Raw genomic sequence first — 26,123 nt, 5'->3', positions numbered from 1 at the left:
TCAGTTGTACAGATGTGAAGTCTTCAGTATTTATTTTAGGGTTCATATCACAAGCCTTTTTCAGAGACAAAGCTGATTGTGCCCTCTGGGGCTCCAGGGGCCAGCTGTTTCCTAACTTGAGCAGGCTGAAAAGGAATACTGTACCTTTCAGTGACATCCCATCAAGCTCAACACACAGTAGCTTTACACTCTCCACCCCGCACCTTATAAAGGAAAAGCCACCACCACAAGGCTAAATGAATGTACACACGCTATTATTGTAAATGGAGCAGCTAAACCTTGGCAATTTGCTTTGTGTGGATTTTTTTTTTTCTTCCCAGTAAATGCAGCACTTGAGCTCCCGAAAACCCAGCTTCCAATGGGTTTGTTCCAGCTTTAAATACATTAAACACCTCGATGCAAGACTGTATTTAATTCAAGAATCTAAACGCAAGCAAACCTGTTTCGCTGGGAGGGTTTTGTAGAGAAGTGAAAAGGGGAGTTTCTTTTTTAAAAAGAAATCATAATACAGTGATGAAAGGGTTAAGAATGCAAGAATTCAGACATTCTGTGGAGGGTCTCTAAGAGGTCCATAAAAAAAGGAGCAAACAGATCCATACAACAGGAGACAGCAGGAGACAGTTTTTTTTTTTGATCCCCCCCCCCTACTTTTTTGCTGGACTGCTGCTAGGTTACCGCTGCTCCCTTCTGGCCTGAGTCGGCAGGGCAGTACAGGGGCGTTGAGGGAGCAGGTCACGACTCCTCATTGCCAGAATCATCATCATCGTAACAGTCGGCATCCTCCTCCTCCTCATCTTCATCGTCAATGTCATCATCATACAAGTCGTCATAAAGCAAATCTGAACTGTTGTCATTGGAAGGCACTTTAGTTTTGATGCAGTACTCTGCCAGCGTAGTGGGGACCTTCACGCCATCCTTCTCTGCCTCGGCTTTGGTAGCCAAAACCTGTTTCCTGCGGGGAGGACAACACAGTAACGTGAGCAAGGCTGTGTGCCAGCAGCAGCGTGGCCCAAATCCCCACCTCCCAGCCAGCCCCAGCCCAGCCCTCCGGGCAGCTCAGAGTCAGCAGAGCCAATGTTTGGCTGAAGCACCATGAGCAGCACTAGAAACTGATTTAGTTCCTGCAGCCCCAGGGCTTGGGAGCGCTCCAAGGGTGTTTGCAGCACAGATGCTCTCAGCAACATATGAAATTAGTTCTTCGATAGGACTCTGCATTAGAGACCTGCCAGAGCTCACAGCAAATTTCGCTATGTTTGCTACAGAAGGGATGGTCAGGGATTTCCTGAGATGACTGACTGACTCTGATGACTCTGCTCCAGTGTGCTCAAAACTGCAATTCCCACAAGCATTCGGCAGCTGTGAGCTCCCACTGGAGGCAAAGAGCAGTCAGAGCATGTGTCTGCACACCCAGACGCAGCCATAACCCCAGCGCTGCCTGGGGCTGGCAGGGGACAAGTGTTTCCCATCACCCCAGGACAGGCTCTGGCTGCTGCCTCCCAGCAGGGAGGGGAGCAGATGGCAGCCTGCCCCTTCACCCCCACCTGCCCATCAGTCTGCCACACTCTGTTTATGGAGTACATCCAGCTCCACTGAAGCCAAGGGAGCCGGAGGGCACCAAGAACCTCCCAGCAAGGCTCTTTGCACAGCTCAGGTCAGCAACTGGCTGTCCTGTGTGGCTCCAACCAGGGCTATACCCTGCATACCCAGCTGGCAGAGTCAATGCAGATGTGGTCTTGCCCCAGGCAAGCAGGACAGTGGTCCCACTGCACTATGAGCTGCCCACCACCCACCGCTGCTCTACAGCAACCCTGGCTCAAGTTCACATCATCTCCCTACAGCACCTGATGAACCATGAACTTCTCAGCGAGACTGAACAGTACAAAGCTGGGTTTGATTAGCTGGAAGCAAATGCTTGCCAGATCCCCCTGATATTCCTCCAAATTGGAGGGACACGGTTATGATTCATGAGTGCATTAAGCACAGAATTAGTCGGATGCAGTCAGTTTGAATTACATCCCAAGCAACGCAGGCAGTGCTCAAAGGCAAGTGGGGACTTCAACTAGGAGTTACTAGGAGCCAATAGGTTTTGCAGAGCATCATGCCAGATTAGTCTGAAGAAAAAAAAGAACAATTCAAGGACAGATCATCCCAGTCCCCCTGCTCCAGAAGTCTGCACTGCTTCTGTGTGCTGAAAAACCTAGAGGGACCAGAAGTGTGCGCCTGGAATAAGACTGTAAAATTCATTTCCAAAGAAACAAGGACAGTGAGAAGCTGGTTTCAGCAAATTCTGCAAGCAGCTTATTTCATAGGATTCAAAGCAGGAGGCTGGTAGCACAGCATCACACATGACAAAGCTTACCTTATGATTTCAGCATACTCCTTGTCTTTTCCTTTACTGTCCCTCCATTTCCTGAACATGACTGATGCATCCACATTGGCAGGAGAGAATGTGTTGGGCTCATTAAGCAATGAGATTACGCTCAGTAAGATAGTCCTGAAAAAGGTAATCACAACAGCAGAGTCAGAGCTCAGGCATTCAGGGATTCTGGATGCCAACAACTTCTTTACGTGATGCATCACAAACTTGTTTCAAGTCAAAACTTAAGCTAAGGATAATAGCTGAAGTAAGAGCAGACATTTATGAACCCTGGCCATCGGGGCAGGGAAGGTGATGCAATACAAATCTCCAAGACCTAAAATGACTACAGATCACAGTGTTTGTGCACATTCTTGGGAAGAGGTGGCAGCTAAAGCTTGGATCAGACCTGAACTCAGCTTGTCCATGCCACCCATGGATGGTGCACGGCTGGAAACCTGCTTGGTGAGCCTGTTCCTGGTGATATTTGGCCTCCCATCAGAAAACAAGCCTTTCCACCTGCCCCCTGCGTAGGGAGGAGGTCCACTAGGACCCAAAATCATCAGATGAGGCCACGCTGCCTTCCCTGCCCCACTGGGTGTTGGGAGGTCAGAGCTGTGGCCAGGTCTCTCCTCTCCTCAGCCCCTGCACAGCTAAGGCTGCCGTAACAGTACACGAGGACAGCAAGGGGAAGGCAGCAGCAGATGTTTTCTGATACCCAGGCAACCTGCCAAGGGCCCAGCAGGGTTCAGCTGCTGGTTCTCAGCAAATCCAGCAGGAACCAGACACACAACCCCCAGCAGACAGAGCACCTTCCTGGATTTCTAGCAGCAGCACAGAACTGCTAGCTGTCCCACTCTGCTGGCATTTACCAGGGACAAACACTACCTCCCTCATCCAGACTCTTCTCTTGCATTTTCTACAACCCTTTGCACTTCAGAGATTCAGCCCTTCGCTCCTCACACAGTGCCACAACCAGCACAAAACTCAACAGCGAGTCACATCAGGCAGCTCCACGCAGCCAGCCACCTGGCTTCACGTGTCCGAGGTGGTCCTGCTGGCAACAGCTTTCAATTTAAGTAGAAGGGAAGAACAAAAATACACAAACAAAAGACAAGGAATAAGCCTTGAAATACAGCAGTACATAGCAACTGCTTTGCAGAACTTGATTAAAGGAGACTCCAGCCCCAGCTGTACTTGCATTGATTTATGGGCACATCTACCAGATCCTGTATCTGGGATACATTTCCTGGAAGTGCTTGGTCATTTGGATGCTGAGTTTCTTGAAAGATTTTGAAACTAAACAGTTGTGCCTGGCCAGACTGTTCAGCACAGCTATTAGGAGAATATTCTACAGTTCCTTTTCCAAACTATATGATTCAGGAGGAAAAGAGAATAGCAGCTCTGGAAAAAAAAACAAAACTGTCTGGTCAGACTAGAATGATGGGTAGAAGAGAGAATCTTCTACTTCATCACAAGAATTCTTTTAAAAGCCTTTGTTTCTCAGCAAACAGGCTGTAAAGCCAGCACATCAGCTCCTGCATCATCACAGCAGCTTTACCACACAGCAAGCAAAGTCTAGGGAAGGTCAAGGACAGGAATTTGTGTCTGGATTTAGCATCTGCTCTACCACACTTCCATCAAAGTGATGAGAAAATGACTGCCACTTTGGTGCCCCAGACTCCGAAGTCACGGTAAAGCTACTTAAATGCACCAAGGCAACAGTTTATTAGAGGTGACACTTTCCACATTTTTCATTTCCAACTAGCATGTTCTATCAGCTCCATCACTGCCTGCACCTTACGAGCTGGAGAGCCTGCCCTGACTCAAACCCTGCTACTGTGGGTAAGGTACAAGGTGTACCCCCAGTAGGTCGGTGAACAAGGTAGACTAACAAGAAGGCAAGCCAGCACATGGGATCTGACAGGACCAAAATCACAAAAAAAAGCTGAACCATATGTGACAGAAAACATCCTCAGCATGAGATACAAACAGCACCAGACTGGCTACAGCCTGACCCTCTGCAATACTGTCAGGGATCTGTTTCTCCCTTGGGCAAGGTTGTTCCAGCATGCTGCTTCACACAAGTTGTCTCCATGACAAGTAGAGATTTTAATCCTGCTTTTTTACATGTCTTCACCCCATTATGGGGAACAGGGAGCTTGTCAGCTACCACGCCACTTTGTTTTAAGTGTTTACATTGCCATCACTTCCTCAGCTTTATGGGACCTGGGAAAAAGTGGTGTCCTCTGCCACACACATCACAGCTGCATTCCTTCACATCTTGCTGTATGTTTGCCATATTCACTTATACCGGCCTTACCTGGCTCTGAGTGATGGGAAAGTCCATACTGACTGTGTTTAAAAAAAATTAACAGGCATGCTTGACACCATTAGAGGCAGAAGCACAAGTGCTCTCAAAGTTAAGAATGACATTCCCCCTGCAGATACTTCAACCACAGTCCTTTGTAGTAAACAGTCTATACTCAGCAGGATTTACAAAACTCAGCAGCTGAAGACAAGCCCTACGTTACACATGCCGCTCATGACAAGAAGCATGCTCCCCTCCCACACCTTCAGCCCTGTTGCCTCCTGTCTGACACTCTGGAGCCCTGCAAAGCCAGATGGGACCTCAGCAGGGTGCATTTCCGTCAGCACCGAGCTCAACAGGTGATGCTCATAGCAGGGTAGCAGTTAAGAACAAGTTTTATTCCACTTGCTGATACAGCTGAGGAATGTTCTCCCCAAATGTCACCCTTAAGCCCAACGTGTTCCAAGAGAGTAAGCACCAAAACCTGCACCGTGGTCAGGGAGAGTGGAAATCTAAAAACTAGCACCATGAGAAGTTTCATGTCAATCTTTAGGGTTGTATAAAATGAAGTACTCAAAATATGTCTGTGATAGAAATAATTAATGCCCAAAGCTGTTTCCTAACAATTAGCTGAGGCTTGTCATCTAGTCCAAACCGTATCAGACGTATGAAAAAACAGTTTAATAGCCACGTGAGCAGAGGGACAGGTGAATGTAACTTAATACTTAAGCTCTTCTTTCCTTTTTAAAAATCTGAACTAGAACTTTATGAGAGGCTGTTTCATACTCGCTTGTACTTGGTACAGAGGGATCGGATAACGTTTACCTCAAGCTCAGAAGGTCAGACTGCCAGCCCTTCACAACTTCACAAAGTTAAGACACACCATTTCTCTTGAGCCTTTTTAACCTTGAAGTAGCATGCTCCAGGAGGAACATCAGTTGTTATAATTTGCTGACCGCTACAATTTCTAGTCTCCTGCCACGTTAGTTCCGGTTCAGCACTTTGCAGTGTGTGTGTGTGTTATAATCCCATTCCAAGGGTCAAGAATCCAATAAATCCCCCTTGCTAGATCTGTGCTTTGACAAAGGCTCTTATCAAATGAATTTCACGAAGCCAAGTCAGATGAAAGCTGAGTCAAACTATCAGATAACCCTCTTCAAAACAGTGCACTACCTCAGGTGTGCTGAGATCCCCAGCTGGGTTTATAAATAAATAACTGACATTTCAAGCTGGGCAATCAACATCTAATAAATCACCCTGAAAGCAAGCACAATTCCCTTATGATATGTTAAAAATCTACAGGCATTTATTTTAACTTTAACCTGATTCATTACCCAAATAAGAAGCGAGAACAGGAAGTACCTTACTTCAAGGTTTTTCCACTACGTCACTCACTACTGCTGCGGCACACAACACTGAGCTGCTACTTGGTAAAAGTTTTCAGTTCTTTACTGGCAGCATCTTGTGATGAGAATGAAATTCAGCTGGTGTTTCAAAAAAGGGGTTAGCCTTGAAAGCCTCTGGTACTCAGTGATCCTTCAGCTTTTTGGCAGGCAGAAAACTACCTGGCTAACTGCTGAAGATACCACACTGCAGGACAGGAGACAGAGACAAATAGTGCAAGGCAAACAGTAGGTAGGATTACACAAAGTTACTGCTACCGGGCCTGAATACTCAGAAATGTTCCTCACTGCTAGTGGGATCTTGCAGCAGTTTGAAAAACCTAAGCGTAAGATAACATGGACTAGGAAAGGCTAAAACATTTGAGAACTTGCTTTAAAAGCATGAAACCCCGAGAACAGGACAGAAGTCTCCACATTGTTAGCCTGGCATCAGGACACACAGCACTCCAGTATCTTCAGACAGCTTGGTAAGTCTGGTTCCCGCTCAATTTAAGCCTGAAAGCCTCCAAAGTCTTAAATTCCCTTCCGAACCTTTCCCAACACAGGCTTTAGTTTTGGAGAGAGATGATAGGCCTTTGAGGTCACCTTTGTAGATCAGATTCACAGTTACCTGACATTTTGGGTAGGGTTCCACCTCTCAGATGGCAGCTCTCCGCTCTGTGGGTCATCTACAGGTGGGTGAAGAATTGAAATACATACATCTCCATTCTGCAAGACAGAAACAAAAATTCAGTATTGCCTGGCTTAGGACAGTGGTCTGACGACTCAACTCCACTGCTCTGGCTATGTTCTTAGCAGTTTAACCTTGGTGATATGAACACCCCCAGTGCCAGGAGAAATATGCAAGAACTGGAAATGGTTCTCAATTCCTTCCAGGTCTACTCCATTTATACAGTCTAAGTTTCCCTTGCTAAACAGGGTTAGTCTGCAAACTTGTACAAAACAATGTCAAGTCAAGAAGTTTAAAGAATGTAGCAAAGCAAGCAAAGCTAGTAATAAAGTCACATAAAACTAAATGGTCTTTAGGTAGCAAGTACTGTCACAGTGATGGAAATAAGATTTAGCCACAGGAGATCTAAAGCAGGGGTTAAAAAAATTTTTTTTGTTCCCCGTGGTAGCTGAGTTTAGCTACAGGAATTTTTTAATTGAAGGGTTTTGCACTCTTTGCTAGCTCAGGTATCAAAATAACGCTTCTCCTGGGACACAAGAAGGTTGAGCAGACAGTGCGGGGCAGGATTACACTGCTCCCCTAGGACACAGCTGCTTGAAGTATCAGGTGAAAAAGCAGGAGGTACTCTCTGAAGGTTTCACTGAAAATCCCTTCCAGCATGCAAGAATATTTTGGTAGCACATGGAAGCCATACAGCCCCGTAATCCTCAATCTGTGTTTTACTCACCAGGGTTACAGCCGAACGTAGATTTAAAGCTCCATAATGCCGACCATTTATAAACACTTTAAGAAGCCTGTAAACTTATTTCTCCATCAGCAACAGCACTCTAACATGATTACTTTGCAGGAGTGCCACAGCAATATTCACCACAGCCAATACCCTCCTGGGGCTCGTGGGGACCCAGTTGCCTTACTGCAAGACAGGGTGAAGGTGCAGGTGGGGCCTCAGGCTGGCCAGCAGATGTTGGCCTCTGTGGGCCCCTCCTGGCTTGCTGCCTCTTGCAGCCAGCTGCTGGGATGACCTACAAGCTCCCAGAGGCAGCCCCACACCTTCAGGTGCCATAGCCCCAGCTGACGGGCAGCACTCACACTGTCCTTTGCCACCCTGACCCAAGGCACAGAGGTTGATGACAGGAACAAGAGAGAAGCTGTGGATCAGTTCTGTTTGACACTGCAGGCTGGCAGCTCCCCACACACCCGGTCTTCAGCTGTGTCCCGAGGAACCTCCACAACGCTGCTTGTCACACAGAAGCCAGAGCACAAAGCAGTGCTGCTCACAGCGATAGCATCTGTGCCTTTGAGCCCAAGCCAGTGATCACAGCTACAGATAGCAGCAGCTCACCTGAAGGGCCTCCCAAATATTTCAACTCACCTTGATTAACAGTGACATTTGTTTCATAGCCAAACGAGATCCTACTTCAATACTGGAGGCTTGTGATCAGTACCCAGATTTCAGTAGCTCATTAACCCTGCCAGGCATGCTAATCTAGCAGGCCCTCATCATTTTGAAGCATGTTTTTGTCAATAACACCACTACACACAGCAACATAGCACCTGGAGCTTCTGGAACAGATTGCCATAACAAGACAGTTTCATTTTTGGGACTCCAACAGGCTTGTGCAATCTAGAAATATTTTTTAGTATCATTTTAAGGTGAAGTTAACCTTACTAATGCTAGATTATGTTAAAAAAAAACCCAACAAAACAATTGGGTTTTTTAATTGTTTCCATGAGTTTATCCAGTTTTTCCTTTAACCACCTCCTGGGAGAATGTAGTGCTGGTGGCCAGGAGAAAGCATCACAGCACTTGGAGGAAGTTCCCCAAACAATCAGGTCAGCAGCATGTGGATAAGCAGATATTTCACAGTATGAAGGTGTGGAAAGAAGCAAGGATGTGAGAAGTTTTCTTGCATTGTGTGAGAAGTATTCTTGCATTCTATTCTAAGTTTTCCTCTTGCAACAATCAGTGTTACAAGTCTGGAAGGGTAAAGGTGTCATGGGGCCCGATGAGACCAGCACAAGGTTTTAGGGATCACTGCAGTCAAGGCGAGAGCCTTTCCCTATGTAAGTTTTTAAAAGACAAAACAAGAACGATTGGGTATCGTCTGCCAACAGGAAAAAGCCTGTACTTCCATTACGACTGAGAAGTGTTATGTCATTAAAAAAAAAACAAGTGAATGCAGCTTTACCACAATTCAACTAGCTGACCCAAGTAAACTGGAGATGGGGAAAAAACACAAGTTGCTCAAGTCTCATTGCTCAGAACTGGAACATCAGACTCAACCTCTCCATCTGGTCCCACACAGATCCTGTACACTGCTACTTTATTTTCTTCTTACATGGAGAGATTTTTTTTCCCCTCCTCCTGACACAGCCTCAAACCTCAAGCCCTTTGATGATCTATTCTCAGTTTCATTTGGAGTTATCCCAGTGCTTCATCTTCATTGCTTAAATGTTGTTTCCAAAACAGTCTGCAAGCTGCTTCAGATTCCCTCAGCTCCAAGAAGTACTGCTACAAACAAAGTACAAAGCTGAGAGCTGGAGTATTTGAAGAGTAACCCCAAAATACACCCATCAAGTTCTGGGTTAGTTTCTCCTCCTACCTTCAGTTGTTTCTAGAACAAGTTTTTTATCTTTCCCACCAGGACTAGGAGAGGTCCTTTCCAAGACTCATTTTGTACATACCATTTTGGTAACCATTTCCCACTCGCCTCCTGCATGAGAATTTCTGGATTCAGAATCAACATCCACAATATAATCTGCAGGTCTCCAAGTTGCCTTTATTTATAGATCAGACTCCCATGTAACTGAAATAGAGTCTTACAGAGAAACATCACCCTTGGCTACATGCAAGATTCTGTGCCAAGTCCAAAATTTGGCGATTTATTACTACACCATCAGTGTGGTCTTCACCACGACATTTGAAGCGTGTTCATTCCAGGCTGGACATTTAGCAGCAACAACTTGTTAGAGAAGGGCTTTCCAAGCCTAAGGCATCAAAGTGAAGCCATTATTTGTTCACAGCAAGGAAGAAAAGTGACATTCCTGTTTTGAAGTGGGGCCCAAAGGAAGCCTACAGAATCTCTCATAGGAAGATCTGTGATAAGATGACAGAGCTGCACTAACAGGAATATTTTGAAAGGCCTTTAGCTCTTCAAATTATTCAACCAGTAGTCCTAGCAGGCTGACACTTGTCTAGGATATCCAGAAGTTTAGCAAGCATTTGACTGGCCTCCACTAAAAGTCAAGCTTTGAGCCAAAACAGGCCTTCAGCTTTCAAATACAGCGCTCTGAAATTTGCTAATTTTGAACTGATTGCTATAAAGTCATTCTCGTTCTAGACCTGCTAGGTAGTTGTACCATGATCCAGTTATGGACTTGACAGCCCACAGCATTAACTGCTGAACACGACCCATACATGGTTTTAAAATAGAGGGGGGTAGATTTAGATTAGAAATTAGGAAAAAATCTTTTACGATGCGAGTTATAGAACCCTGGAACAGGTTGCCCAGAAAGGTGGTGGAGGCCCCATCCCTGGAAACATTCAAGGCCAGGCTGGATGAGGCTCTGAGCAACCTGACCTAGTCAGGGATGTCCCTGCTCCTTGCAGGGGGGTTGGACTAGATGACCTTTGAAGGTCCCTTCCAACCCTAACCATTCTATGATTCTATGATTCTATGCACTGAACTAAGGGACACTTCAAAGTGGCCAGCGGCCATCAAGTCCAGAGGGATCTGTTCAATCCGGTCCCAGGGTGACTGGGCTGTGTATGACGCCTCCCGAAGCTGGACTCAAGCCCAGCTCTGGTCCTTTCTGCAGTTGGAGCACCCTAAATCCAAATCCCTTCATTTGTAGGCTGACGGCTGCAGAAGACTGTTTTCCATTACTTCTTCTTCTCTCAGCACACAATGTTGTAGGATATACCCAAAATAAGTGTACTTAAACTGCGCACAAACCAGCAACTAGTTGCCTAAGTATCACAGTAGATTAAAACCCAACACACAACCCTTGATCTAAGAATCCCCCAGAACTGCCAACACTTGTGGTGTGGCACTTCAGCTGGGGGTGCCTGCTGCACTTGCAGGTATGAGAACAACCCTATCTCTGCCTACAACAGCAGCATTTCCTACAACATTTAGATTTAACTGTTCAACCATGACCCTGATGTTTAATACCAACAGCTAATCACTTTAGTTATGGCTAGAGACATTTAGTACCTCCAGTATTTCCAGAAGTTTAAGGAAGTAGAAAGCCTTCTCACATGCCTGAGAAAAAATTATTTAAAAAACACCTTACCTCATAAATGTTAGGGTGCCACATTTTGGTCAGGAATCTGAAGGTAGGTGGTGAATATGGATAGTCAATAGGAAATTTAATGTGAGCCTGGAAAAAAGAAAAATATTTTCGTTACCAAACAGAACAGAAAAAAAAAGATCAACAATCAACGCTGAAAAACCAGAAAACATAATTTGATAAAGGCCATTAAATTGTTCATTTTATATACTAGTGCCCATGTGGCCCCACAGTGTAACTCTATGCAATTTCTTATGACCAAAACACAAACTGAACAAGAAAAATGTAAACATCAGGACTGACCTGGGCTGCTAAGGATCAGAAAACAAGTCAAAAGGTACCTATCACATCCTAATTCAAGAAGCACTATCCAACAACAGTTGTTAAACAAGGTAAAATAGATTTGAAAAGCTGGAACTCAATATAATACTGCTGTCTTTCTGGGTTCAGAAGCAGGCTAAAAATGTTTCCTAACGTGAACAGATCTGTTTTACATTTGCCAATGCAAATATTTTAATTATTCTGTGTGGGAAAAAAAAAGTTAGATACTTGCTCTAGTGAGACACAAAGCTTCTTTGCCTTTTTTTGTGCGAGAGTTAAGTTGGTCCATCTACCTGCCCTCCTAATACTACATTTCTCATCACCACAAGCATTTCCCAAGTCAGAATACCATCTGTGTCTGCTTAATAAATCAGTGCAACTTGATGAACCAGACATCGACGGGTGATGACAGTAAACATCACCTTCCAGTGCCTCCGAGGTCAGCAGCCAGCTGTGGGGCAAGACCCACAACTGTCTCAGAGCTGTGAGATGACTGCAGAGATCCCAACACTGGATATTAACTTCTCTGTGCTGTTCTGCTGCTCACAGCAGTCAGAAAAGCCAGGCACTAGGAAAGAGGGCTGAATCTGGGCTGATTAAGTGCCAAAACCACTCCCCTTCTGAAAGAGGGACTTGGACACTGCTTGCTGCACTGTGGAGCACAAACCCTTCCCTTAGCACTGCTCAACTCACCAAAAAAGTCTGACCAACAGTCTAGTGTGGGATCTCCAGAGAAGCCTCTCCTGGCCCCTGCACCACAGCCAGGCTCATGTGCAACTGAGAACACATTAAGATACCCCAGAAGCAAGATGCATACAGTGCGAACAGAATCCCAGGTCATCTCCTTCTGCTCCAGCGTCCAACATCACCTCCTGGACAGAGTGTTAACCTGGTTCAACAGGACAAACTATGGGAAGTTTTATTCCCAGATACAGCAGCAGGTAACCAAACAAACTGGATTACTGAGCAATTAAGTACCTGGCTACAGTTTTACTTATAGATTGGCATACGCTTTTGCCTTGCAATCCAAGTTTTATGGGGCCAGAGTGCCAGGTAGCCAAGAGAAGAAGGTTTTTCGTTAACCTTTATGAAACAAATTCAGCAGCTCACGTGGCTTTACGTTCTGCACGTGTCAGTTCATGACACAGACTGTATGTGGGGATGTTACAGCAGCACTCAGTCCTCACCCTGCAGTTGTTTGCATGGCATGCTCTCAGCTAAAAGATTTATGATCTGCTTAAACAACCCCAGCCCACAGTTTAAGGTCAGTTACACGAATGGCATTGCTCCAAGAGCAGCAAGCGAATGCCTCTTGTCACCACAGCACTGCAGAAGAGAGCGGCTGCTGCAGCAAGGACATGCCTGGCTCTGTGATGTGCCATCCTGCACTGGGAGCAGAGCAGAGATTTACCCAGGGCAGAGCAGATTCACTTTAGCTCAAATGCTTGCATCACGTAGCTGCACGCTCCTCTAGATCACCGGGGTTTTCCCAAGAAAGCCCATCCCTGTGCTTACATGCAGTTTCATGAGATCTAAGACATAAAACAGCCCAAGGCCTGAGATTAAAACTGGAAGGGACCACAAAACTCAGGGTTGAGCTAGCTACAAGATTCCTTGGCAGAACCTGTCTTCTACAAAGGTATAGTTTCTAGGTGACCAAAAAAAGCATACTGCCAATAGCGTACCAGCATTACCATGTTTATATCCCACACACACGGTCATGGAGCTAAGGGCGCAGTTCTCATTCGTCTCAGTAAAAACCCTCTGCTCTCAAATTGTCTGTCCCCGAGGGTTTTGTCTCAAGACCACCACTGCAAAGGCTGAGCCTGGAGCACCAGTTATGGTCTCTAAATGTGATGCAGACTCATGCAGAAGCTGTAGACCCTAGAAGACTGTTCAAAACCTCTACATCCTGTTTTGCAGCCGCAGCTCTTTAATAGAAAAGGGCTATCTGCTGGCCTGCAATAAAAGTCACTACGGAATTAAATAAAGTTGGTGTTCTGCCACATGAATGATGTCTCTTGAGCTCTGGCACCAGAAAACACAACTGGAGAGAAATTATGAAAAATCTTTTCTTCTCATGTGGAGGCAACTGAGACCCAAGCTTGCCTGTAACCAGTCACATATTTAGAGAAATCAGAATCACATTACTTGTTGATAAGCCATTTCTAACAAGCCTGCAAGTGTTCAGCACATTGAGATGCTGTACTGGAGCACAAAGCAAGTGAAGCTTCTCTACAAACCTGACTTCAGAGCCAAAAGCCACTGAACTAGGAAACCCCACATCCCCACAGGGATTTTTTTTTTCCAAACAACAACAAAAAACCACATCGCTTTCAGGTCCCTAAGTTGAGATCATCCAGAATTTGAAAAGTGAAACTAAGCACTTCTCCAGGGCATTAGAAACAAGTCTCAGAGAATTACTCCGCGTCTCTTCTGTAAGAGAAACTATGGGAAATTACACAAACCCACTCTCCTCTCACTGAACGCTATTTGAGTTTGAGTGGGTTAAGCAAACCAAGAATTTCCAAGACAAGCTGCAAGAGTGCTTGCAAAGATGCAGCAACAGCCACAATTATAGGTCAGTTTTTTCACTAAAAGTCCAATTCTAAAAGAGAGAAAGATAGGATTAGGCAATAAACTTAATTTTTAAATAGACCTCACAGAAAGGTTTCTTCCCTCAGTTTCACTGATGTAAGGCAAAGTCTGCTATCTGAGCCTATTTCTGGCAAGCTCAGCCAGGCTGCTAGGTACTAGGGAGTGGCAGAGGTTTAGGGCAGCTTGTTGTTAGCTCAGTTATAGCCAGACAAACTGATTTAGGAGGACTAACGATACAGCTCAGTCCCCCACCTGCAAGTACCCAAAGGTTACTTCATTCATCATGTGCTTGACTCATCTACCTGAGCTTCAACTGAACAGAAGTGATCCTATTTCAGTGTCCCGATTTTAGCTGCCTGCTTGCTATGGCTCTTTGACACCACTGAACAAACTCAGTAGCGAGGAAGGTGGAGACCACAGCCATCAGCCCTTCCCCAATTTATAACCAGTCATATTTGTAGTTCTTAGAAAAAGAATGAACTCCTCTGATGTTACATTGAATAGGCCTGGCAGAAGATTCAGTCCTTTAGGCATTACAGCTAGTGCACAAGAACTTGAACCTCTAAGTTACACCACAACACATTATGAGAACACTGCTACTAGCAGAGCCAATTTGTTCCATATTTTACTGCCTTGCTCCCTGGCATCCTCATTAGTGACTGCACTTCAGGTTTGCTACTTTTCTTCTGTTCCGGAAAGGCAAAGCCATAGTGAAATCTATGTATGCCAGAAAAATAGTATTACTAGACACCATGTTATTTGACTGAAAGTACAAACCTAATGTTTCTACCAACCACTGAATGAAGTCTCACTCCAGTCACTACAGATAACTACTACAGCAACTTTGCTTCTGGAGATCTTGCCATGCACTTGACTTGACACTTACATACTATCACCATCTCCCTCTTGGTGGCGAGCACCAACAGAGGCAGGACTCCCTCCTAGCTTCAGCCATCTAGAAATTTAGTATTTATTCCAGCCTAGGTGCATATGACACTTCTGTAGTCTGACACTGATTTCTTCTCTCAGCTGACAAAAACCTAGATCCCTGATGTTTAGGCAGCAAGGACAGGAACAACGAATCCATCCTATCTGCCCACTGCAGAAAGGCAGTGGGGGGAAGAGCACACATTTCCTGGAAAGCCACCAGCATCACAACTGACCCGATTTGGGGAAATCAAGAGCACCAGCAACTCTTACAGCAGCCAATGGAACATAAGCAGCTGCTTGGTGTTTCTGGAAGTGCCAGTTAAAGTTAATTTTTATTTTAAAGCACCACAAGCTTAATGCAAGCCCTATGAAAGTGCAGCACCAGTGAAACTGAGCATCCTTTGAAAACTGTACTTAAGTCCGGATACAAAGGAAGTATTTGATTTTTTTAAAAAATATTTTCTGTATTTCTATAATTATCTGCTACAGCCAGCCCACAGACAAGCTCCTACTGACTCTATGTGTTGGTACCACCAAGGTCTCCTACAGATAACCCACCCTGCCCCAGCAAGAGATACAGCACTTGCAGACAGCACAAGGCCTCCTCATTTTTCTTTCTAAGAGGCATAACCAGGCTCCTCGCTGTGCACATCATCACTTCCCGTAGCTGCACGCCTAATGAATGCCTCCTGCCAGCACACTGCTAACTACATTTAACATACAGGAAAGCCAGCAAGAACAGGAATTAACTGCTGGGTTAAGTGTTAGTATCTAATCCCACAAAATACCCTTTACTGCTTCTAGCGCATCAAGCATTTATACCATTCATCTAATGGATTTTCCTCTTCCACATTAAGCCTGGATTAGCGCAAGCTGTATTAAATACCATGCACCAGAAAATGTGTTCAGTAGAGGTCAGCCATAAATACTAGCAGCCTGTTCCTCACATCAATTAGATTTAAAGCACCTTGGTATCATCCGGGTTCAGAACCTGTAAAGCAGCATTAAAGCTAGCCACACCACATTGTCAACTATGTGACAAAGTAAAACGTTGTTATTTCAGCTCCAGGTATTACGACTTTGGACCCAAGCCATCTCTTGCAGCAGAGCTGGGCAGTAGCCTGGTAATTTAGTCCCAGTAATGGCCTCATTTCCCAGCAGCACCATATCACTGCTTACCGACATTCATTATGATTTTAGAGAGCAAGGATCACATCTCTGATCCAAATTAGAATGAGTGACCAGGTGAGTTAATTCATGCAAGTCTTGAAAACTCGCCGGCTGCTGCAATGGCCATAGGAACACTAACAGCCATAGGCCCCTTATATTCTGTGTTACCTGCACTGTTTCAGAAGGAATTTAAAAATCAGGAAGACCTGAATGTGAAGAGTGAAATAGATCTCATTAAAAAAAAAAAAAAAAAAAGACATTAAGCTTCTAAACAAGAAAGAAAATAGAGTCATAAGTCAGCAGGGGAAAGATGAATCAAGAAGTGAGGTTAACTTACAAAATCAGAGACTGGTTTGACAGGCAGGAACCCATTCTTGCTTCACACTAAATCATCTCTCATACACACTTCCTAACTTAGCTATCTGGGGCATTACTAAAAGCTGTCACTTCCAGTGGAAGACTCCTCTGCTGAAAACTGGGTTTCCTTTTGCTGACACTTCTTTTAACAGGATATCGTTAAGTGTTTCTCCGTTCATAAAGCTACGCCTGTTGTTAAGCCACTCAACTTTGACTAAGGCAGAAAGTCTGTGATACAACAGTTAAAGTTAGAATTACACCTTTAAAGAAAGGGCTTTGACCCACATGTTAGTTTTTTGCTCCTTAGATCTGAAATCAGGACTAACAACAGACATGAAACCAGGGTTGAGCTGAATTATGAGAGGAGATTCACCACAGCCCTGTTCAGCTGGTTTGCACCCAAGCTCCTGCGATCTTGCACATTCACATTGCTGTTGGCCTGGGCCATCTCACAAGGAATCCAAGTAAACAAAACTGCTCTGAACAGTGTTAGAACAAGCAGTGCTGGAAGCCGAGCCATCTTCTTCTAACATTACTCAAAAGAAACAAAAGGATTTTGTGTTGGTTTTGTTTTGTTGATTTTTGGGTTTGGTTTTTTTTTTGGTATTGTCTCCCTTTGATAACCTAGAAGTTCAGTCTGGAGGTTTTAGCCTTCATGATGATAACTGCTCTTGGCAGCTGCTTCTCAGTTAGTGACTGAGTTATCCTGCACAAGTCAGCTGTGTTTAGGATCTCAAGCAATTCAGCAGTTAGAGAAGATATTTCCTTCTTGCAGTAGGTTTTACTGCAGGGACAGTCCACGGTACTGCCCAGCTAACAGTGTCGTTTAGCCTCAACCATGCAACAACCACTTTGGCTCTGGTTAAAAACACTCTTTGTCAGTGCTCCTGAGCCAGAGATCATCCAGCTTCAGACAGGGCAGCTGTAAACCCTCACATCTGGAGAGCTTTCTGAGGACAGAAAGCTGGGGACAGGCTGGAAGGCGAATAAGAAGTTTCCCTTGGCCACAGGGCACCTGAATGCTCTGGAGGCTGTTCCACTCCCTGGTCACACAACTGAGCACAGCCCCACCAGCACAGGGCCAGGCGCCCATCTCCAGCTGTGCACAAGTCAGTCCTTCAATGCCCATGGTTTGACAGATATTTTTCCTGCCTTGGCTCTATGTCCCACGCTGGTAACAGCAAAGCAAGAGCACTTCCAGACAAGGCCAGACTTCTGAACTCCTTAGTATAAATCCCCAAGACTGTAACACTTTGACAATTTTTTTTCCCAAAGCTGCAGGTCAGTGCCCTCAAAGATCAGGCGAAGGAACAGACTACAGGAGCACTCACCTATGTTAGGCCATCAGCTGCCAGGTTCACTTCCACTACTTTTAACATCAGTTTGACTTTACAACACTACAGAAAACATCACTGCAACAACTGCAGGAGTTGTAGTGAGAGATATTGAGTTGGAAATGGTGGCAACCTGAGCCATCCAAGTACTTCTTCCATAACCTCTCCATTTTAACTCAGTTTTTGCATTTGTCTGCCACCTCATCACCGAAAAGGCAACTTCCAGCATCTGTATAAGATCTAACACCAAACAGAACTACTTGTTGTTCTTCTGTAGCACAAGCTGCTGGCCCAACAGCTTTACTGAGTTTTGACCACAGCAGTTGAGGACTAAAGTCGTTTCAGATTTCCATGTGAGAAAGCTGACATCATACTGAGGTTTCCGTATTTTCCCAGGAATTCCCATGCTGAAATATTACTAGATTCCACTCCCACTTCAACCTTTACGCCAGGATCAGGCCTGCTTTTAAGAGTAAAAAAATTAAGATTGAATATATTAGTAATTGTGACAGGCCAGATGTGAGATTTCTGCCACCATTGAAGGCGTCGTGTTGAGATTGTGCTCTTGGATGTGATGCCTTCTGATTGCCCACAGACTGTACATGAGTTGCATGGCTTGAAGTCAGACTCAGTGAGTGTGTGTTATGCAGAAAGGCTAGTCTGTGCGACTATTTTCCGGGCAGAAACAGATTACTCACTTCTTATTTATATCTGTACAAACACACTGACTTCCGCGTTTGACAGAATAGGAAGAATAATTTCAAATGTGTGAAAATAAAGTCTCCTTATAGCGTCTAATACTTGCTGAAGGAGCCAAAGATACTTGGCAATACTGCACCTGAAGTTTACTCCAAATCAAACCTCTCCCCTTTTAGGTCTCCACTTTAGAGGAGAAGCTGGCACACGAAATAGCCCTACTGCAGGTATAAATGAGGATGCTGGTACCTGAACTGCTAGAGCTCCAACATTAATGTAGCTGCTCTAGAAACAGTCGGTGTTCACTTCAGAAAAAAATAATCTACTATTTGCGAAAATAACAACAGCTTCACTAATGCAGTGGCGGGAATATTTGAAGCTGCTTATTCAAAGTATCACGCTACATTACTGGCATCATGGCTGGAAGTCCTCCTGCTAAGTATGTACAGGGATTGAGACTCCAGGCACCTGCCTCCACTTGCCAGGCTTCAGGGTACAGAAGATTGTCTCTTTTATTAAGAGCTGCATTAGCCTACCACATCTTCAGCATCCATTTTGAACTTTCATGACTTGGGTAAGTAATGTATGTTCTTGAAGCATGTCTATGGAACAGTTGAGCATGGAACAGTAGGCTATACTTCAGACTTATCCTGGTCATTTCTATAGTTCAGTTTTCTCAAATTCAAGTAATCATGACCAAAGCATATCCTGGTTTTGCAGCATTTCGCATCAGGCTTGGCGTGGTTTCTATGGAGTCACCTATTCATTCCCCCATTTGCATACTTACCAAAACACAGCAGATAACTTCATTTGGTGAAGCAAGCCATACCACTTGCATCTGCTGAGTGAAGATATGTCTAAGCTAGCTCAATATATGAACACCCTTTCCTTCAGCATGTTTTAGCTATTTTTAGACAATTCTTTGAACAAGCACCATTCATGAGTCAGTGAATGACTAATTGCCTTGATTCTCTTCATATGCAAGCTAGGCTGGATGCAAGAGGAAAGCTCTCCTCAAGGGACAGCCAGTCACATGTTCTGCTAAAAACACAGGGCAGGTCTTGATGCAGTCACCTCTTTCATAAGCAGCAAGGGGAAAGGAATATTTATAGCACTGTAAGTGTAAACCACAGCACTGTGCTGCAGTGTTACACAACTTCGCCTTTCTCAGCAAGACAGGCAGCAGTTCTTCTGACAAGACTTCTCAAGCTAGCATACCAGCCTTTATTTAAAGAAGGGATGCAGGTCTCTAGAAACCAAATGGCAGCACCTAGGAATTGCAGTTGAAATCTCACCTATGCTGGCTGCCACACAGAAGCCAACTAAGCACTTATGCAGCCCTGCTACTTATTTTCCTGCCACTGATCATGAACCCTCCTGTTTGGAGCTGCTCACAAGCAGTAAAACTAGGTAGATGCAGGTAACACTTACTCAGCAGTAGTAAGTCAGCCTGCTGCGCTGTACCACTTGCGACCAAAGAGCAAAACACAGCAGCACCATCTCCTAGTGCGGAGACACGATCAGCATTGTATTGGTCTAGATTTACAATCCAATGCTGATACAGGTTTAGTACACACAGCTCCAGTGTGCAAGTGTCTATAATCCTGTATGAGCCAGTGAGGACTGATACACCCATGCAGGCTGTCTCCCTGCCCAGCATCCTCCAGTTCACTGCAGGAACCAGCACTCTGTCAGCAGGCACTCGCTAGCGAGAAGCCTGTGTTTGAGACACAGAAGTGTATTTTCACATTCCTGCATAATGATGAACCTGTCAGCTCCATTATCACAGGCCGCTTCAAACAGATAAAGTTTAAAGTTTAAGCTAAAAATAAGTGCATTAGCTGATACATACCCATCCTACAGTAATAGGTTTTGGGTTTGTCTTTTTTTTTTGTTTGCTAGTGAGGAGCCAAATTCAAGAGGTATTCACCACTCTGTCATTCTCTACCTCTTTTCACCCCTGCCTTGTGCTTGAGATGATTTGGAGCTCAGAGCATTACAATCAGTGTAGCTTTACTCACTAGCAGCAACAACTTGGTTGACAGTAAACTGCACCACAAGGGATGAGAATTAAAGATGAATCCTAGCTCAGATCGCACATTTACTTTTTCAAAACACAACAACTCCTCCAAATGATTCTATTCTATGATTCTAAATTCCACAGTATTACTGAAGTGCTATAGTCTCGATTTGTTCTTTGACCTGCTAAGGAACAGAAGCCTAGTTCAAATTATATGTTTAATTCATTTAATTACTTCAAAACACAGACATCCATCTTAAGACAAAAAAAAAAAAATCAAAACAGAAGCATATCACTGAGGCCTGCCGAGTATGAAGCTGCTGCTTCTCACAGAACAGAGTACTGTCGCTTGGGCTGGGGGGTAAAAGCAGCAGCTGCCAGCCCAAACCTGCCCCAGTACCAGCTCCTGCAAACACGTGTGTAACAGCTGCATTACACCAAGCAGATGACTAGCTCTTACACTAAAGTCTACTTAAAATTTTTTTTTAAAAAGCAGATCAGACAGCACTGCTGCTGTAGTCGCAAGGACAAGATACTCAACTGCTTTGGCTTTCAGTGGCCCTGAAGTACTGCTGTTGTTTGAACCACATCTCAAGTTGCCTTGTGTTGGGTATCACATAGACCTTATACACCCAATGTGGCCCCAAGGAAACAGTTACTGAAGAACATGTCCCCTCACATACAGTCCTCATCTCCTGCAGATCACCTCCCTCCATTTAAAAAGTAATTACACATGGCTACACAAGAGGCATCTACAAAATGGTTGTTCTTGATGATTGTTAATACACAGTGCTTAAAAAGACAGCTTTCAGGCCAGATGGATACACAAGAGAGACTACAACACTGAAGTGAAAGCTAGCATTGATATCTCTACCTATGTTCCAACTAGTTGCCATGTCAATGACTAATATGACATCTAGATAAAGCCAGAACCCTCAGTTTGCTGAAATATCTCCTGAAAGGGCCAGCAAAAGGGTGCAAAGCAGCTTGATTCATCTGCAGTGCAGCAGAGAGATATTTAAAGGTGCCCTTTATAGTTCAGATAAATGCAGAACCAGTTCAATCGCGCTAAGCTTGGTACACAAACGAACATCCTTGAAATTCAAGCTAGAATCTAATAAATTGTAACCATTTACATTAAGTTTGAAGGCATACAGGGTAAGAGTAGCAGTCAGGAAGAACCATTCAGACTACAGCAGATCAAGAGGATTTCAAGGTCAAGACAGAAATTTAATGAGACAGATGTAAGATGAGAATACAGGCAAGAGATCTCATCGTTGGGACACAGAAGGTTGGATCTTGTAGGTAAGTCAGAGGAAACCTGTACAACTGTGTGACTGAAAGCAACGCTTAAATAGCTTTAACACTAAGCAGTATTGCCTATCAGTACCAAGAAAGGAACTGCAGGGAAAATAACACTCATTTGATTTTTCTTTCTATTTAAGCATGTGATAGATCTTATTCTTGATTTGAAGTGGCATATCTGACTTAACTTCAGAAGAAATTTATGTGACAGATAAGCAACCTCCCCTAAGTGGCACACCAGAGAAAAGACAAGATCTATGGGAGATGGACAGTCTGCTTCTAGTGAGAACTGGAGTGTGGATGAAGAAAAGCCTCCAAACAAAACAGCGGGGGGGGGGGGGGGGGGGGGGGGAACAACACAAAAAAAACCAGAGCAGTTTGGGTTGTGCAACAAGATGAACTGCAGTAGTAGAATGACTGTAAGAGCTCTTGCAAGAGGTGCTGCATCTATGGCTATGGAGATTCATATGAACAGGTGATACCTCAAGAAAAAAAAAAAAAAAACAAAAAACACAAACCAAAGCAGCAAGTTTTACACTGAGACATCACTTTCTACTTAGATCCTTCTGATATCTACCTTCTGGTGAATTTTGAGCAAGTTATTTTTCTGCTTTAACCCTCCCTTTTAAGGTCCTGAAGCTTAAAAACACTAGCTGAGGGCTGGAGAAACAGATAAATAATCTTCTGACAGGACTTCATATGTACACCAGTAGCCACACAGCATCTTATTTTGAAGCCTCTACAGAAAGAAATCATGTTGCCCTCCTGCAAAGGCTCATGTAAAAGCTCCTCCACTTTCTAAATAGGATCATCACATGTGAGTATCTGACTAGAGATTACTGATACTTAATCTACAAAATATGCAAGCTGTTTTCCCAAGAGCTCCAGTATAGTGGTCTAGTGCACCGCCACGATCAAAAACTGCAGAATACACATGTTCAGTTTAGGAACAGGATTATCTTACTCCGTTTAGAGAAAAATCATGCCCATACATCTGCAAAAACCTAAAATCTGAGCACATGACTTGCTTGCTTATATATGGAACAAGCCAAAACCCAGGAATAGCAGGGAACAGAAAATTCACCCATGTTTGTATGCTAGCCATGATCCCATGATGATAATCTTTCCCATCTTAGAAGATTAATTCTTTAAAACTTAGTCTTAATGCTGCTAAGCTGTTTGATCAGAGCCTGTATCTCTGACACACTGCACCTGATGCAAGATGCCTACTCTCTATCAAATTACGACGCAGTAATAATCAGTTTGCAGCAAAAGTTGGCAGTGTTTTGGGAATAAAAGCATAAGTACAGCCCTGTCATGGGAAACCTACCCCAGACATACATGGAAGTATCTGTACTCTAAAATAATTTGTGTTGGTAATTATAGCCCTATCTATGATGGGATAAAATATGTTGATGTTATAAGAAAATTATTTACACACTCCTCATTGCAAGTAATTTCATGCTTGTTTTTTCCAGTTACTAGCAGGCAACACCACAAGCTTCCAGTCAACATTGTTTTAAAGTTCATCAGTTGGTTAATGACCAGTAACTATCTCAAATTGATGATTCAGGTTCAACCATACCATCAGGAGTACGACTGATCTTGATTTAAAATATTAATTCATTGCTTGTAAAGTAGTGTTACGCTAACAGATTCAGACATCTGCATGCTACTTAGAGCATGAGCCGCTTCCTGACACAGAAACTTATCCAAAGCATGACTTGGAGGAGCCTCTAGTGGTGACAAAGTAGATGTGATTGTAAACTAACACGCTCGAGTATCAGCTCACAGCCTTGCTGGTATTCACACTAGCCTACAGATGTATTACTCCTAGTCAGGTTACCAGCGACCGGCATCTGAAAGCCACACACATTTGGAACCAAGCAGGATGATTTAAACAGAGCTCTGCCTAGAAGTTCTAACTTGCCTTGATTCAACAAGGGAACAAACCAGCTTGTTTCTGGTCCTCTTCAGCTTATAGAGAACACTTAGCACATAAACTGAACAAAGACTTCTGAAAGTTTCCTAGAACAGGGAGCAGTGTCTGTACCTGATTTTGGCACCAAGTTACATACTGACACAGCTAGATCATTATTTTTAAATAAATTGTGTCTACATACACAGAAGGTAAGAATGTTGAAGATTTGCACTGCAGAAACACATCCTTTGAGTAATTTTACATTGGTATCTATGGAAGATACTGCCCTAAGACTGGAGAGTGTTTTGCCGCTGGAAAATGACTTGTCCAGAATATGAACTTTGCTTGACAGTATCAACTGGAAGCAGTTCTGTTTGCACTCCATTTGGTAAACGTGAGAGCAGGTATCATTAACTGTGCGGTTTCTCCAATCTCATGACCTGTCGCAGCCACACTGACATGGCACATAAAAAGTGGAAAGCTAGTTTCACTCTTTCAGGAAGCCCGGAAACATTACACTTTTTGATAAGTATTAATACTGCTTTCTTTAGCCTAGCATAAGAGAAAAGCAAAAAACCCCACATTTGGCGATTTGCCTGCATCCACTCACATATCATTTAGGTTCCAGTCAGAGCCCCTAAAGAAGTGGAGGACTTAAAGGCTCATCTGGCATCAGGTACCGAACAAAGCAGCCAAGTTTTTTTGGTTGTTAAAAGCTTGAGACATTGAAAAAGTTAATGCTGCTTCAGCACTTTGAAGCAACAATTGCAGACTACACACTGTCAAAGTAGTTCAGACATTTGGTTTCTAGCAGCTGAAAGATTTGTCTGACAACTGTAGGTCTCTGTCGTCCTTCCTTATGACTCCATCTGATATGCAAGCTAAAATTTCCCCCAAATCAAATAATTAACAGAACTGATGTTCATTTCTGTTTTCAAATACTACCAGAAGTTATCTGGTTGCTTGCAAACTGACTTAAACACCACCTACGTGTGATCAGTATGTTACAGTAACTGCCAATTGGCAGCATTTGCTTTAGAAGACCCAGATATCATGAAATAAGAAGTATAGCCCTCAAGGCATTCTCTGTCTAATAAATAATAAATAAAAAGCTAAGCATCATCATATATTATTAAAACTATAAATATAATAAACCACACAGCTGTGTTAGATCTGTCTGAAAACTATACTGTGAATTGACTGGAACTCAAACACAATTTATTTCCCTCCTATGCAGCCTACAAAGCTATGCTTTTACCTAGTTACAACTATATTCCTGCACGGAACTCATTTCCCCCCAAAAAAAACCCTTAAGATGCTACTGTGGAGCAAACATGCAATGATGTGCATTTAAGAGCTCTGTAAGTGTTGGCAGATTTTGGGGGAGATGACGGTATTGACTGGGATGGGAGAACACTGCAAGGTGACCAAGAAGAGTGAACGGTTTTCCTCTCGCTGCTTTATTTTGCATTCTCTCAGCTGTGTTTCTGTACAGGAACAGCTGGAAATCTTAGTCTAAGAAAAGCTTTATACTATACATACGGCTAGATACTTTTCAAACTGAAGCCATACAAGGGGCAATAATGGAACATAACAGCTCACAAAAACATCTCGGGTAATGCACCCTGTCATATTGCAAAGAGCAACATGTGGGGGAAGTACCTGTACGACAAGGGTGGTGGCGTGTGGGAGAACTGCAGGAACTCATTCCAAGCACTTTCCCAGGAAAAAAAAAACCCACAGAGCTCCTTCTGTTTCCATTCTTGGACATTCAGTATTACTCACTAGAATCACTGCTCAGTCCCTCCTGCTCTACCTTGTCCCACTTTTCATAGCATCTAAGGAAAGGCATTTTCAGCTAAGACAAACAGTCTTCACCAGAGACTGCAACAGCAGTAACCTTCACTGGCACTGAAGGCAGTCCGAGGAGTATCCGGTCCAAGAGCCTTCCTTGCTGTACCCAAAGGGTTGTGCATTTCACAGATCAGTACCATTTGAGTCCACATCCCTCCAATCATGAACTCGCTCCGTGAAACAAAGATTATGCACCTCTTCAGAACACACCCACCAACGCCTACAGAGTATACCGAGGCAGGATTTTGGGTGATCAGTGTAAGATACACTTTCATGCCTATCATTAAGAAGGATCAACAGCCAGAAACCTTGGCCATGCCACCACACATCTTCTGCATCAGGCACACAAACAGCTCAACCAAGCAGCACAACTGTCTCTGAAGACCTCTGCATATCTGACCCTTAAAATTACTGCTGCCTCCTCAGGATTATACTGATTTATATTCAATACTGTTGCTTCTGGTGCAAAACAGAATATCCTGCAGATGTTCAAAACTACTTGGCCTTTAACCATCCTACTGAAAGCAGTTTACATCATGCTACTCAAAGCTTAAGGCCAACAAGCTTGCTTTTTTAAATGCCAA

General features: G+C 44.0%; 1 protein-coding gene across 2 annotated transcripts in view; it reads right to left on the bottom strand.

Moving 5' to 3' along the window:
* Positions 1-26,123, bottom strand: part of UBE2R2 (ubiquitin conjugating enzyme E2 R2) — a 54,127-nt gene continuing 28,004 nt past the window's right edge. The window contains exons 2-6 of one of the 2 annotated variants that reach the window (XM_086770146.1): positions 11,037-11,123; positions 6,681-6,778; positions 2,360-2,494; positions 2,071-2,111; positions 760-952 (exon numbers count right to left, since the gene is read on the bottom strand). In XM_086770146.1, the coding sequence (XP_086626272.1) occupies positions 906-952; positions 2,071-2,111; positions 2,360-2,494; positions 6,681-6,778; positions 11,037-11,123 (408 nt within the window). In that variant the 3' untranslated portion in view covers positions 760-905. Of the gene's footprint in view, positions 953-2,070; positions 2,112-2,359; positions 2,495-6,680; positions 6,779-11,036; positions 11,124-26,123 lie in introns of both variants that reach the window. The other variant, XM_086770145.1, reaches the window with a different exon arrangement.

The sequence above is a fragment of the Chlamydotis macqueenii genome, chromosome Z, assembly GCF_036417535.1.
Source record: "Chlamydotis macqueenii isolate bChlMac1 chromosome Z, bChlMac1.mat, whole genome shotgun sequence".
NCBI lineage: Eukaryota > Metazoa > Chordata > Aves > Otidiformes > Otididae > Chlamydotis > Chlamydotis macqueenii.
This window is presented reverse-complemented; position numbering and strand designations above follow the sequence as displayed.